General features: G+C 31.8%; 1 protein-coding gene across 2 annotated transcripts; it reads left to right on the top strand.

The window, feature by feature from the left end:
- The first annotated feature begins 9,019 nt into the window (after positions 1-9,019).
- LOC108486199 (telomere repeat-binding protein 3) lies at positions 9,020-15,716 on the top strand. Of its 2 annotated transcripts, none has more exons than XM_053029965.1 (9): positions 9,020-11,320; positions 11,975-12,119; positions 12,429-13,212; positions 13,348-13,518; positions 13,787-13,866; positions 13,968-14,212; positions 14,334-14,654; positions 14,820-14,883; positions 15,321-15,716. In XM_053029965.1, exons 2-9 carry the CDS (start codon positions 12,039-12,041, stop codon positions 15,555-15,557), a joined length of 1,983 nt encoding a protein of 660 aa, XP_052885925.1. In that variant the 5' UTR covers positions 9,020-11,320; positions 11,975-12,038; the 3' UTR covers positions 15,558-15,716. The 2 variants fall into 2 exon arrangements, with proteins under 2 accessions (XP_052885925.1, XP_052885926.1); XM_053029966.1 differs by lacking the exon at positions 9,020-11,320 and adding an exon at positions 11,329-11,354.
- The last annotated feature ends 77 nt before the right edge of the window (positions 15,717-15,793 follow it).

Genomic DNA, 15,793 nt, shown 5'->3' with positions numbered 1-15,793 from the left:
CTGTTTTTAATTGTTTGTTTCATATTTCATATTGATTATGTTTTTATACAAATTTTACGAAAGAAAATTTGTATATAAATTATTGCTTACTATAATCCTTACATCGTCTTATTATTGTGAGATTTTTTAAAAATAATTTTGCTTTTATTTTTATTCATTTTATTCAAACGATAATGAAATAATAATAATAAATAATGAATCAAAATTCAGAAGAAAAATTAACATCATTGTCTATTGTGTTACATTTTTCCATTAGATTTTGTCCAAAATGTCACTTTTATAATAATTTTATTGTTCATTTTATTATCATTTACGTCAATTTCACCTTTGTTCGTTAAATCACTTAAAAAAAAATTACAGTAAAAAATATTAACGGATGCATATGGATTACAAAAATATTAATTATTGATGTGATATATGTACATGAATTGTCATAAATATTATTCCACTCAGTAAAATTAATATATGTTAAATATATCAAATTTAAAACTTTTAACTATTTAATTTGAAAAAAAATTTAATTGTTTAATAAATATATAAAATATTTTAAATTAATATAATAAAAGTATTAGATCAATTTAAATATTTATTTGCATGGTAATTATAATTATATTAATAAATTTAATATTTGAATTGTTAAAATATATAGTATTTTAGTTTTACATTCCTTAAAAAAAGAATGAACTTACTCTTTAGTAAATAAATATATATTTCTTCTTTCTTTTAGTTGTCACTTTGATGAAAAAAATAAAGCCTTAGATGCCTAATGCTTCTCTCTAATTTCAATTTATTTATTGAGTGAATTTATAGTTTGGTTATTTAATTTTAGAATTTTATAAAAGGTGAATTATTTAAAAAAATTTATTTTAAAGTTTTTATTTGAGTTATTTACTTGTTGAGGTGTTGACTTTTTTTTTAATTTTAACTAGTGAATTCAAAGCAATAATTCAATAATTAATATGATAAATTAATATCTATCAATAAGTAGAAGAATATACATAAAATTTTAGTCAATTTGATGATTAGTGTTGAAGATTAAGGAAGAAAGTTAATTGATTTTGATTCATTATTTTATGATGTTCAAAATTATTTCATGAAAAAAATTGTATGGTAGAAGAGAAGGAAATGAGAATTTTGATTGATGCAAGGTGTAAATAGAGAAAATTATATTGTAGTGATTTTAACAATTAATTAATTTAAATAAAAATTTTTAAATAGTATAATAATTATTTTATAATTTTTAAAATTGAATCATTAAAACATAAATCTATTATCAATTTAATGAACTTTAGTGTACAAAGCAGGTATGAAATTAATTTACTAAAAGAAAATACATTCATGTAAAATAAATTGCCACAAACTTTCAATCTTTGTGTATTAAAGAATTAAAAACCAAATTAATAAAAAGACCTTTTTCAATCTCTTTTAAATTCAAGAAAATTAAAATAATTTAATCCCGATAAATTTAAATGTTAGTAAATAAAGACAAATAATTTAATCCCGATAAATTTAAATGTAAGTAAATAAAGACAATAAATAATGACAGTGACATTTTCCATCCAAAAATCCTCCGTGGCAAAAGAGAAAAGAAAAGAAAAGATAAAGCATTATTTTCACGTGATAAATTATTATGTTATAATTGCATAAAATACCATTAACATTAGGAATTTTTAATCTTTGATTTTTTTGGCTTTTTACTTGTTTAATTTAAAAATTTTAATATTTATAAAAATGATCTTGATTAAAAAATATTCACTAAAATAACTTGAAATGAACAGTAAATTTGGGTTTTGAAAACTTAATGGCCGACACTACATAATACTTTAACCTCATGATTGCATGATGATTGTGTTAGGCTTTAGAAAAATTTTTTTTTTTTTAAATTTGGGAACCCAATGATGAGCACCAAAGTATATTTTTTTAAAAATCGTATCATATTGGTATATAAAAATACCAATATTTAAAAAAAAATTGGTGTTAGCCAGTAGATGGGCGACACCAGGTACAATTTTCGCTTTCCAATACACTAGTGCCGGCCATCAGTGTCCTAAAAAAATTTCATTGGAAGCTAAAAATTGTACTTGGTGCCGGCACCCAATTTTTTTTAAAAAAAATTCATTGGTGTCGACCATCAGTGTTCCACAAAAAAAATGTATTGGGAGCTGAAATATACAACTACATTAAATTTATAGATACAAAAAATACAAATATTATAATAAATTAATACACGAAAATATAAAAATGAAAGCTTAAATCTTAAATCTTAAACAACTATATTAAATTTACAGGTATAAGAAAATACAAACATTATAAAGAAATAATACAATATTTGGAATAGTAATTTCTTCACAATTAGTCGTCTTCTGCTTGAATCAGGTCTACGTTGAATTAGTATCCCACTTATGAGTTGCAGAATAAATGCTATTGCACCATAAATAATGTCTATCTGTGTTGGACATCTTGGTTAGTCATCTATGACGCAGAAAGTCATCTAACCCTTAATGGTATAACATTTAGCTTAGATATTACAGTATATAATTCAACCCCAAAATTCGGTTGTACATTACGAAAAACTCCATCCACAATCCACTACAAAAAACTTATTTGTTGATATACTACAAAACATCTCATTTTAATGGTTCTTTCAAAAAAAAATTCTTATCTATTTACACAATCAGAACCCAAACTATCCACTAAATATAGGGTTTGGTGTCGGCCATATGTGTTCCAAAATAAGAAAAAAATATTTTTTTAATGTGATAAAGTTGGTGCCTGCAATTGCTGTCCCCCCCAAAAAAAATACACTGGTAACGGCCATTATTTTTACAAAAAAAAATTCATTGGGAGCCGAAATTGTACTTGGTGCCGCCCATTACATGGCCAACACTCAAATTTTTTTTAAAATACATTGGTGCCGACCATCAGTGTCCCAAAGTAAAAAAAAAATATATCTTGGGAAGCAAAAATTGTACCTGGATGGCCAACACAAAAAAATTTTTTTAATGTGTTTGGTGCCGGCTATTACGTGGTTAGAAACAATTTTTTTAAATATTAATATTTTTGTATACCAATATAATACGATTTTTAAAAAAAATATCCTGGTGTTGGCCATTAGGTTCCCAAACTCAAAAAAATATATTTTTGTATACCAGTATATACGATTTTTAAAACCATTGAATTTCTATAACTCAAATCTATTGTTCATTTCAAGTTATTTTGGTGAATATTTTTGAATCATGATTATTTTTATAAATATTAAATTTTTTTAGGTTAGATGAATAAAATAGTCGAAACTATGCCTTGAACCTCGTACAAGCAAATTTTCTAATATCAGGATTTGATCCAGGCTCTTGTCCCCCGAATTGATTGCAAGGGAAAGCTAGAATCTCAAATCCTGTGATAGTGTTTTTTCAACAAATCTTACAAAAACATGATGACATTATTAAAGAACAAAATATCAAGGCAAGAATGCTTAACTTAAGATACCCCAAGCTTGTACCTTTACTGTGTAGTCATATAGGGTTTTATCCGTAGCTGCTCTTGCATGAATGCCTAAAGATCTAGAGTTAATGACAAACCCAAAAGCAGGAAGCGATGGCAAGGAGAACCCATGTTGGAAAAAGGCTGATTTTGAAGACCCAAGCGAGGATTTGATGGAAGGAATTGATAAAGACAAGGAAGGCCATGATGAAGAAAAAACTGGGGTCTTTTTTGCTTGGGCAAAATCAAGAATAGGAGACAGAATAGTTGCAAAGAAAGGCATGGAAGCCATAATTTCGTTCTTTGTCTCCTTTGTGTCTGTCTAATTGTCTAAAATGATGGAGGTGGAGGTGATGGCATTGCTTGGTCGAAACCCGGGTGGAAGAGAGGTGGGGTGGTTGTGGAAGTGGCAGAAGCAGAAGCAGCAATGGTGGAGAAAAAGAGTTTTTTTTTTTTTGTTACAGCAGTAATGGGAAAAGAAGGAGGGGGATGAAGAAAGAATATGGAATAAAATGAAAAGAAAAAATTTGAAGCTGTCGAAACCATTTTTTTAAAATTTTAAATTTAATGAAAAAAAGGGAATTAACTTTTTGAAAAACAGAAATAGAGTCGCCACCAATCTCTTTGTTTAGGTGTGATCGGATCACTTAGAAATTTGGTTATTTTAATAAAATATTTCCTTTTATTAAAATAACGATTTTAGTCTTACGAAAATATGAGAAAATGGGTTCGGGAGTCGGTTACGCATGAGGAAGGATTAGCACCCTCACTATGCCCAAAATTGGTACCAAATCAATTAAATATTGTCCTTATGTCTAAAATTAAAAATATTTTTGAAATGTGGTTCTTTTTAATAATATTTGAATAACCCGAGTTGGTCGTCAAAGTCTTCTCGTTTCGAGGGAATATAGCATCGTATCCAGCACGATAGGACACGATCCTTTATACCCTCGAGAACATGATAAATTTTTTATTTCCAAAAGTTTATAAGTTGAATATTACAAACGGATGCCCGATTATTAGTCCAACGTAAAACTGAAACCCAGCACATCAGGGCACGATTCCTCGAATTTCTAAACATCGAGCATTGCCTTATTTTTAGAATTTTTAAGAAACATGAGTGAAATTCTAAAGGGAATATTCGATTATTTAAAACCAACAGGAAATTGCAACCCAGCACGATAGGGCATGATTCCCCGAATTGCCAAACATCGAACATTACCTTCGTTTTATAGAATCTTTAAAGACATGGGTGAAATTTCAAAGGAATATTCGATTGTTTTGAATGAACGGGAAATCGCAACCCAACACGATAGGGCACGATTCCTGAATTTCCAAACATCGAGTATTACCTTCGTTTTATAGAGTTTTTAGAAAACATGAATGAAATTCCAAAGGGACATTCGATTATTTTGAGCAAACGAGAAATTGCGACCCAGCACATTAGGGCACGATTCCATGAATTGCCAAATATCGAATATCGCCTTCGTTTTAAAGGGTTTTTAGAAAACATGAATGATTATAAAACTATCTTAAAGCGCATTAATTCGACTTGAAATAAGATGAAACTAATCATAAAAATTTGGATTTTATAAAACCATATTTCGTAAACCAAGTGGAAAACAATGATATGGGATAATATACACATGAGATACAATCAATTAACAAACTAATAATTAGGTATAACTAACCTAAAAATATAACCCGATTACGATCATGCATGGGAAATAATTGATATGATAATACAATGACAAAAATAGTAATATAACAATTCAACACAACCAAGTCAATACACACAATAATATGCCACAAGAATATACATAGCATGATATAAAAGCTAGCATATGCTATGATTCAAATATTTTATAGAAACTAGGAATATGTATATACGCATAAAAATTTGAGTTAGATCATCAAACAATAAAAATATAGAATAAATAATATATAAACTTTAACATATAAATGAATTTCAAAAATAGTATTATAAGAAGAATTTTGGAAAGAAGACTATACAAAACGATTTAAACCCAAAATTTATCGATTATATATAATATACATAAATATAGTAATGGATGTCAACATAAATTTTAAACCAATGGCATACATGTTAGAAAGTTTTAAGATAAATAGATTATATAGGTATAACCGTATAAAACTATTTAAAAGAATGTATATGAAATACTAACTATGTAATATGAAACTTGTAACGCCCCTAACCCGAATCCGTCACCAAAATAGAGTTATGAAGCATTACAGGAGTTACCGATTCATTTATCAGATATTTCATTAATCCGATATCTTTTCTTTTCCACGTTCAAGTCTCGTATTCAAGTCATCCGGATCTTTATAAAGAAATTTGATCGTCGTTTTCATTCATTTCATGTTATAATACATTCAACTAATGCTCTAAACAAAATTATCATTTTACTCCTAAACTTTTAATTAATGACGATTTCATCCTTAGGTTAAAATAAAATAAAATTATTGCAAATTAATCCTTATTTCTAGCCGTTATTCTCACACAAATTGATAACAACCTATGAATTCTATAAAATGTCAGAATTTTCCATAATTTCAACACTGTTCAATTTAATTCTTAAAACATGTTTTTCCCTGATCTTGAGCTAAATTAATAATTTCATTCAATTTTGTAATTTAAATAATAAAATAATCCATTTCATGCAAATTGTTCATTTCTAACATTTTTTTTACAAAATTGCCCATAAAATTTTACTTTTATTCAATTTAGTCCATAAGCCTAAAACATACAAATTAGCCATGCTAGCTGAATATTCATACATATTTTCCTCCCCCTCCTCTCCATTCCACATCCTTAATTTATATAACATGCAACAAGTAACATTATCAATAATTTCACTATTTACTTATGTATATTCAAACTGTCCATTTGCGTCATAGTCACTAAATTATTTATATCTTAAGCTACAGAACTTGAAATTAAGATCCGCTAATTTTCCCTGAAACTAGACTTACTTATCTTATTGCCATAAAATTTTCAGAATTTTTGGTTTAGCCAATAAGTACAGTTTATTCTTTAAAGTTTTCCCTGCTCGCTATCTCGATGTTCGACCCTTCTTCACTAAGAATTAATGATCTCATCGCATTTGAGATTCGGATGATGTTCCCGCTATTTCTATTGAAAATAGACTCTTTAAGGATTTTAAACATATAAATTTAATCCCTTAATTATTTTTCTCCAATTTTTATGATTTTCAAAAGTCGAACAGGGGAACCCGAAATCATTCTGACATTGTCTCACAAAACTTATTATATCTCATGATTTACAATTCCATTGCTAGACTCAATAAGCTTTAATTTCATATTTTATTCATCCTCTAATTAGATTTCTACAATTTTTGGAGATTTTTCAAAGTTAGACTATTGCTGCTGTCCAAAACTGTTTTAGTGCAAAATGTTGATTTTCATTTTGCCCCAAATTTCACAGTTCATACAATTCAGTCCTTACTTAATTAACCCCTCAATTAAACTAATTTTCTCAATTAATACTTTTCCTAGACATTATAAGTTATTTCATAACTATTGAAATTCAGAATTTCCACATAAAACTCTAACTTCAAACTTTTTAACAATTTAGGTCCCAAACATTCACTTTCTATTCAATTCTTTCAATAAAATCAGCATATAAACAATTTAAAGCTCTAATTCTATATCAAATCATCATATACTTCCATCACATATTCATAGAAACTTTCAATTTCTTTCATAGAATCAATAACTAATGAATTCAACAAATGGACCTAGTTGTAAAAGTCACAAAAACACAAAAATTTTAAGAAATAATCAAGAATTGAACTTACTTGCAGTAAAAATATGAAAAACCAGCTTAAGGGAACTCTTCCATGGTGTTTTTGCTGATGAGAATGCAGAAAAATAAAGAGAAATCTAGATAATTCCACTTTAGTCCTAGCTTTATTAAGTAAATTTTGCAATTTTCCAATTTTTCCCTTATTTTCTTGGTGATTTCATGCTCTTGCCGTCCAGCCCAAATAGACCTTGGGTCTATTTGCCTTTTAAACCCTCTTTCTTTTATCATTTAATCTATTTAATCATTTCCCACAATTTTGCATTTGATACAATTTAGTCATTTTTGTTCAATTAGCTATCAGTACTTTAAAATTTCTTACCGAAACTTTAATACTAACTTATTAACACTCCATAAATATTTATAAAAATATTTATGGCTCGATTTAAAATTCTCGAGGTCTCGATACATTGTTTTCAATTCTAATTATTTTAATATATATTTTTGTACATTTCACTATTTCAAAATTTTTCCTAACTTCACATTTAACTTATACTCACTAAATTAATAATATTTCCTACTCATTTGTTGGATTTAGTGATCTCGAATCACTGTTCCGACACCACTGAAAATTAGACTGTTACAAAACTAGTGATTGTACAAAAATAATTTGAAGCAAGATTTGTTCATCCACAATAATTAATGTTCATGAAATAAAAAGCTTAATATAAACAACGCTTATACAAGAGGATAATAATAATATAAACAAAATATATATATAATACCAAAATTGGATTTAAAAGAAATAAAGAATATATATAAGTAAAAAAAAATATGAACATATTCAAGAGAGGATTTAAATAAGTAATTCGATATAAATCATGTATATGTATATATGAATATTGATATATGAAGATAAGATATTATATGAATCTTTTAAACATAAAATTAGATGAAGAAAATTTTAAAATGATTATATGATACAATAATTCAAAAATGTGCAAAATGTTTTTTAAAATGAAATATCAAAATAGACCATACACATACAATAAGGAATATTAAAAATATGAAAGGTTTTTAAAAACAAAAAAAGTATGATAAAATATGTTTTATATACATAAGGTTTTGATATATATATATATATATATATATATGCAAATAGATTCGAAAGAAATAATATATGTGAAGTAATCATAGAATTAATAAGATATATAGAATAAAAATCCAACTTTATCATGAACTACATGTATTTAATAGTATATAAAAACATTTAAAGGATATATTATAAAAAAAAATTTAAAATAACATGATAAAAATTTGAAATAAAGATCTTATGTCAAGAGGGCAAAATCATCTTAAAAACTCAAAAAAAAAGTATACATTTATAAAAAAAATCGAGCGAATAATAAAAAATGAATTATACAAATCAAAAGGATCTAATTAAAATGCAATTAGAATGAAAGGGCTAATCTATAAATAAAACAAACTACTAATATTAAAATAAGGACCCATACGCAACACGCGCGAATTCACAGGGACCAAAGCTGATAATTTCCCTGATCCCGAAACACTGCGTTGAGATACGGGCTAAAATGCAAAAGAGCTCAAATTTTGGGAAAAATTCAAAAGAAATCAAAACAAATCAAATGCGAATGGGAGCTAATCATAATGCGGTGCAAAGGGGAAGGACCTGCTACACAAATAACCCATTTTAAGAGAAAAAGCGCAGATCATGGTCCTGGAACGGGTTAATGCGCCGGTCCCTTCCCCTAAAACGGTGCCGTTTCATTTTTAATCCACAATAGCAGGGGATTAAGAGGCAATTGGCCATTTCTTCAAGCCTCTATTAAAGCTAAACCCTAATTTCTCTCATTTGGCCGATTTTTACCCCTCTTTAGCACCAAGCCTCAAAAGACCCTAGCCGCCATTTGACCACCCCAAACGGTGATCGACGGAGGGTGATCTGTTCGCTAGTTAACCCCACTTGGATCCCTACCTCATGGACCGCCGATTTTACCCCCAAAATCCCCTCTATAACTCCGATCTCGACAAAGGAACTAGGGACTTCGATGGCGCGTTCGAAAAGGTAAGCCCTTCGCCTTTTTTATTCGTGTCTTCAAATAAAAATAAAAAAAACAACAAGAACTAAATAATAAAGCCGAAGAGAAAGAAAAAAGAAAAAAAAATATAGAATAAAAAAGTGCCCAGCGATTTAAATCGGAAATCACCTCTTGATTTTGATAGCCTTTTTCTCTATTACAATATGCGAAGTGTGCCTCCCTTGATTACATTCTTTGGCTTTGGCTTTTGAAGCCGAAAGTAAAAAAAAAAATGAAGAAAAAAGAAAAAGAATACAAAAAGCTGCTCCTTTTTTGTCTCTATTTTGCTGTTGTCTGCTTGTCTGCTTGCAGGAACGTGGCGGTGTACGAAGATGGTACGATTGTGTCGACGTGGAGGCGCGAACGATGGTAGTGCTGGAGGATGCTGAAGGCTGCTGCAGCGCCAAGCGAATGGGGCTAGGGTTAGGGTTCCCAAGAACTTTCAAAGGATTAGGCCTATCGGGCTCTATTAGTTGTTGGGCCATTGAGTATTGGGCTAGGATTAATTCAATTTTAAGTTTTAAATTTGAGTTTGGGTTTGAAATTGGGATATATAATTTGAACTTGTGGACATTTAATTTGGTTTAATTTTTATTTATTTTTTAAATTTTGGTTTTTAGTTGTTGGGCCCGGGCAGATTTGGCCCATTACAAAGTCATAAATGTAACATAGGCTTACATATTGATCGGTGTTTAATTAACTGTTAACTCAGGTTGATTTCTGAAAAATATCAATAGCACAAAACCAAAAATCTAAAGCAATAGGTTTATCTCTCTGAATATTATCAGTCTGTAAAGAAGAAATATCAGTATCAAAAATAGGCAAAAGAAACGTGGGAGAGACATCGAGATAAGGTCACTCTTACGAGCTCGTGAGCCGTCTTAACCATTCGTTTAGTCCACCGAAAGGAGTCAAACAGTCTTGAAGAACAAGCCTAAATTCATATAAGTCATGCCGTGAAGAGTTATACGCTCTATAACATCCCCACAATCCGATTCGAAAATTACCTTTCCAAAATTTAGTGTTCTCAACCAAGAGAGAGTCTCTCGTATGGTCACCAATTCAGCCATTTGTACCTCCCAAACAGTAGGGGCCGTTCCTAAACAACCTCGGATAAAAGACCCAGTATGATCTCGAACAATAGCTGCAAAACAACCGCCCGATGTAGAAGAGATGGCGGTGCCAACGTTGCACTTTACCCAACCATCAGCCGGCTTCTCCCAAGTGACTCGACTGCTGCTCCTTCCCGACGGAACGCACTGCCCCCTGGATAAAACAGTCGGAGCATCTTGCCACTTCTTCAAAAACCTGTCAGCCTGGTTGACAATCACAGCTGCTGGCGCATCTGTTTGCTTCCAAACGAACAGGTTTCTATGAAACCATAGACACCAGGCTAGCGTCAGAATTCTGCACTAAATTAGCAGAAACTTGAAAAGTAGACAGCTGAATTTTGAAATCTGAAAAAGTAGAGAGTTTAATTTCCTAGAAATAAAAGTATAGGGGTTAAATCTAAATTTACAAAAGTACAGTGACTTATGGAAAAATTTATCCTTTTTATCTTATCCGGTATGTAATCGACTGCCACGTGGTAATTCCTCCTTTTTAGTTTTCTGACAGCTGGAAACTATGGGTTTAATTACCTTCAACTGCCAGTGAACCAATCTCTAATCCACCGGCTCAACCGGTTTTTTGGTCAATAACTATGGGTTTAAGCCTTTTATTTTGTAATGTCGGTTTTTTTTTTTTTTTTAATTTCTTAAGCTTTGAAGGGTTTTTGTAAAAAAAATTCTTCGTTTCAAATTACAACAACTGAACCAAAAAATAAAAAAATAAAAATCTGATCTTTGTTTCAGCTGAATTTTCATTAAAAGTATTGCATTTTTAATTGTTTTCTTTGTGTATATGTGTGTGTATATATATTGGGATTTAAGAACTGAAGATCCTTTCAATTCAAAAGGTAAGTTCTTGAACCTTTTTACTTGAATTATAAGGTATCGTCCTTTTTATGGTTTACTATTTGGAGTTTTTTAAATTTCCCGTTGAATTACGCCAAATTGTGAGTAAAATTGGGCTTTACGTGATTAAATTTCGAATCGAATTATACTTTGGATCGAGATCTGAGCTTCTTTTTTCGCTTCGAAAATGTTAATCGTGCCAAAGTTGGAATTTCGGTTGAATTTTAAGTTTTATTGGATTTTTTTAGCTTCCACTAATTATTTAAAAAATAAAAACAAAGAGAATAAGAATTTAACCCTTTTTTTTTGCTTTGTTTAATTGTATAATTTCTTGTTTAAGTTCAAGATTTTCAATCAATTCTAATTTAAATTTCACAGTGGAAATTTTAATTTTAACAGAAATTTGAATTTGATCAAAGCTAAGCAACTGTATTCTTCTCTTAATATACCATTTTAGGATCCGTAAATTTGATATGTTCATTTTAAAAAAATTCTGGCCGTTGAATTTTCTTTTGTTTTTTCAGTGATCAAGCAAAATTAATTTGCGTTATACACACAGATATATATATATATATATATATTAAGGTTTGTTGTGGTTATCTTTGTTATTTTTCTGATATATGAGCTACTCTATTTTTGGATTGGTTTATGTGCAGAGAATTTGAGTCTGGAATATTTTCTTCTTGTTGAGGGATTGAATTACCTTAGCATGCGTGTGATATGGTGTTTAAGAAGAGGTTAGATTATGGATTCAATGCCTTCAATGTCCACGATGTACCCCGAGCCCCTCGATCCATGCGGGTATGGTTCATTTTTTGTAATTGTCCTTTAAGGTTCTGTTTGATCCTGTTGATGTGCTAACTCGATCTATAAAATACAATCCATTTGGGTATGTTTTGTTGTATTGTTCCTCGTCTTTTAAGGTTGCATGTTGAACTTGTGCTAGTTTTGATCTCCAACTTGATGATAAAACTATGGTCCTCGATTGGTTTGAGTATGTTTCGATTTTTTTACATTGTCTTTTAAGGTTGGCTGTTGATCTTGTACTAGTTTTCGATCATGTTGATGTTCTAATTTGATGTATAAAACTATGGTCATTGTTGATTACAGAGGAGGAGTCAAAGTAAGTGTACAGTTGAGGAAAGTCAGTTTTGCGCATTCGAAATGTTAGCTTCTCTAGCTGGGAAGCTACTGCAGGAGAGTGAAAGTTCTGCTTCGGGCAATGCTTCAGAAGGACATGAATGTGATTCTATAGGTAAAAATTGTTTTAAACAGGAAATCCAGTACGAAGATAAGCCTTTGAAACCCAAATGTTTTGAGCAAGGAAGGTGTGAAGCAAGCGTTGCTGCCTCAGAGTTGACTACTGAAAATGGTGATGATTCGAAGGACTTCAGATGTGCTAAAAATAATGCCATCTTGGAATGCACTTTGACAAAGACGGATCCTGCTTGCTCAGAGGAAATCAATGGCGATTTAAAGTATGGGAGTTTTCCGGGTAATGTAGATGGTCACTCCCCTTATTTTGGGGAGTCGTATAATGGTAAAACTGAGAATGCATTTAAACAAGAGCGAGATCCTACGGGTTTGGAGACTCAGGCTCTAAATATTGCTAATAAAGGCCCTCCAAAGGATCCCGTTAACTTTGATAGAGTTGTCAAATTGCTATCACGTCGGGACCCTGTTCCTAGTGTTCCATTTACAAGACGTAGGAATGATATTAAGTTAGGCAGTAGAGATGATGAAGAAAACTTTTCTAGGTTAAAGAGACTTAGCAAGAGGTTTAAGGCTTCTAGACCTCCAACACATATCGGAGACCGAAGAATAAGGAAGTTGCTGACATCCAAATACTGGAAAGTTGCTGCAAAGTTGAAAGATTTTGAACATTCTAGATTTGGTGAGTGGTTCCAATAGTTTTAGCATTCATAGCATGTCACTCTTTATGTGTCTGCTTCTAACCAAAGTTCTTGTGCATCTTATTTTGAAGTACCAAGTTATTTCTTGCTGATTTTTGTGTTTCATATATTTCAAGGAGGAAAAAGGCCTCTGTATTGCAAGCGGAAGACATACTACAACTACCACAGATGTCAGTATGACATGCTTTATAAACAGAGGAAGATCTTTGACCGTAAAAGCGTTACTAGTTCTCCTGAGAAGGATATGAATGGTGATAAGTGTAGCACAGCTGCAATGTCAGATAGAGGTGCTTCACTATTGCAATTGTCTTTATAGCACTTAATAGTTTAAAGATTTCTGGACTGGGATGTAACTAGTCTTTCAAAACTATTCTATTCTGCTGTGTTGCCTGTGGGATATCATCCGTGTTTACAGGTCATCACTCATCAAGCATCCTACCAGCTCAAGGATTCTTGTGGTGCAGATGGTTTTTGATAGACTGTTGCATGTTACTTGCATATATTTTTTGCTCTGGTTTTGGGGAATGTCTAATTTGGATTTGTTCTCTTGTACAGTGAAATTTAGCATCAAGTCCTTTAGGATTCCAGAACTTTACATCGAGGTGCCTGAAACTGCAACTGTTGGTTCACTGAAGGTATATAAATGCTGTGTTTTTATTGTACATCGGTTAATATAATTATTTTATTAGTCCATATCTTCTAACTTTTACCATTGATGTTATGTAAATGTGAATAGAGGACCGTAATGGAGGCAGTGACAGCCTTAATTGGAGGTGGAATACGTGTTGGGCTACTCCTTCAAGGGAAAAAGGTGAGAGATGACAGCAGAGCTCTATCACAGGCTGGTATTTCCTGTGATGATAATCTGGATGCTCTCGGTTTCACTTTGGAGCCTGGTCCTGCAAAAGCTCCTCCAACCATGTGCTCTGAAGAACCACCTCTTTTATTATCATATGACGCCGCCCTGCAAAATTTAACGAGGTGATTTTTTATGGTTTATGATAGGTTGTTTTATTACTGGTTGTTGATTCATATCACTCTATTTCATGTATCTATATTGTGAGTTAGTTGTACTGTTGATTGATTACTGCTTGGTTTCCAGCTCTCTGGCCGCTCCAGCTGTAAATACTGGCATTCCGAATTGCACACCCAACCTACCTTTTCTGACCAATTCAGAAAATCCTGCGACTGACCATGAACCTGTTTCCTCCAAAATTGACATGCCAACCGATCAAAGCCTGTTGGAGTCAAGGGCTCTGGTTCCGGTTCCAGTTCCAGCAACAAATGTTGAGGCACTAACTGCTGTCGCAGTCAACCAGAAATTCCAAAAATCTGAGCTTGCACAGCGTCGAATCTGGAGGCCGTTTTCCATATCAGAAGTCGAAGCATTGGTACAGGCAGTTGAGGAGATTGGTACTGGAAGGTATAATATATTATGCTGCCGCTGTTTCTGTTCACATTTCTACTGAGCACTACTATTTCTTTTCATGGGTTTGCGGAGGAGGGTAAAAATAGTTGTTGGATTGGCTCTTTGAAGAGGATGCAATTATAAATATTCAAGATTAATTTCGTTTTCTCTCTTATGTAGGTGGCGTGATATTAAATTGCGAGCTTTTGAGAGTGCTGACCATCGGACTTATGTGAATTTGAAGGTAACGTTACTCATCTTTTTCTTCTCGTTCTTGTTCAATGAAGAGATATGGGCAATGAATGGGACTTACCATGTACGATAACCATTAGAGCAGATTTCTCAGGCCCGGGTGTACCATTGAGAAAGAAACCGATCAACTCCAGGACGACCAGGACGATTACTGAATTTTTATTTATCTATCGTGCTCAGATGCCTATGCAAAAGCTTGTAAAATTTTGTTGTGAATTAGCTGAAGCCATACTGGTCTCCCAAGACCGATAAGCCTCGTTAACCAATGCTTTCATTATTTATTTTCATTGCAAACTCTATTTTGGTAACTAATCTTTGAGCTTATATATGCATTTGGGGTATGGATTAAGCGACATGTTTTGTACAACCAGGAGTTTCTTATCGGTAATACCTGTATCAACTGTTTCTAATTATCGCTACCATCTTCAGGATAAATGGAAAACACTGGTTCACACGGCGAAGATTTCCCTGCAACAACGGCGAGGAGATCCAGTACCTCAGGAACTCCTGGACAGAGTTTTGGTTGCCCATGCTTACTGGGCTCAGCATCAAGCTAAAAAGCAGCAAAGCAAGCTTCACCATCATCGTCATGGAACTCCGAGCATCACAGACACCACTGAAGCTGACAGAAAGGGTGTTGCACGTGTCCCAATCGGTACAATGTAAGGAAAACAAAAAGCACACACAGCCACACTGACATGAAACATTGTACAAATTATTTACATTTTATGTAATGTTGCACTCTCACTTGATTTATTGGCCTGGTTTTTTCATGGTGGGGGAGCCATTGGCACTTTCTGCAAATAAAATGATTAGATGAAATAAGATTAGTCCACTAACCACATTTTTCAGTACTTTTTGGTTATTCATTCTTTTGATTTAAATTTGTAATTCATATCCAA

Source organism: Gossypium arboreum, chromosome 6 (genome assembly GCF_025698485.1).
Source record: "Gossypium arboreum isolate Shixiya-1 chromosome 6, ASM2569848v2, whole genome shotgun sequence".
Lineage (NCBI taxonomy): Eukaryota > Viridiplantae > Streptophyta > Magnoliopsida > Malvales > Malvaceae > Gossypium > Gossypium arboreum.
The sequence above is the reverse complement of the archived record's forward strand: the minus strand, read 5'-3'. Positions and strand labels throughout refer to the sequence as shown.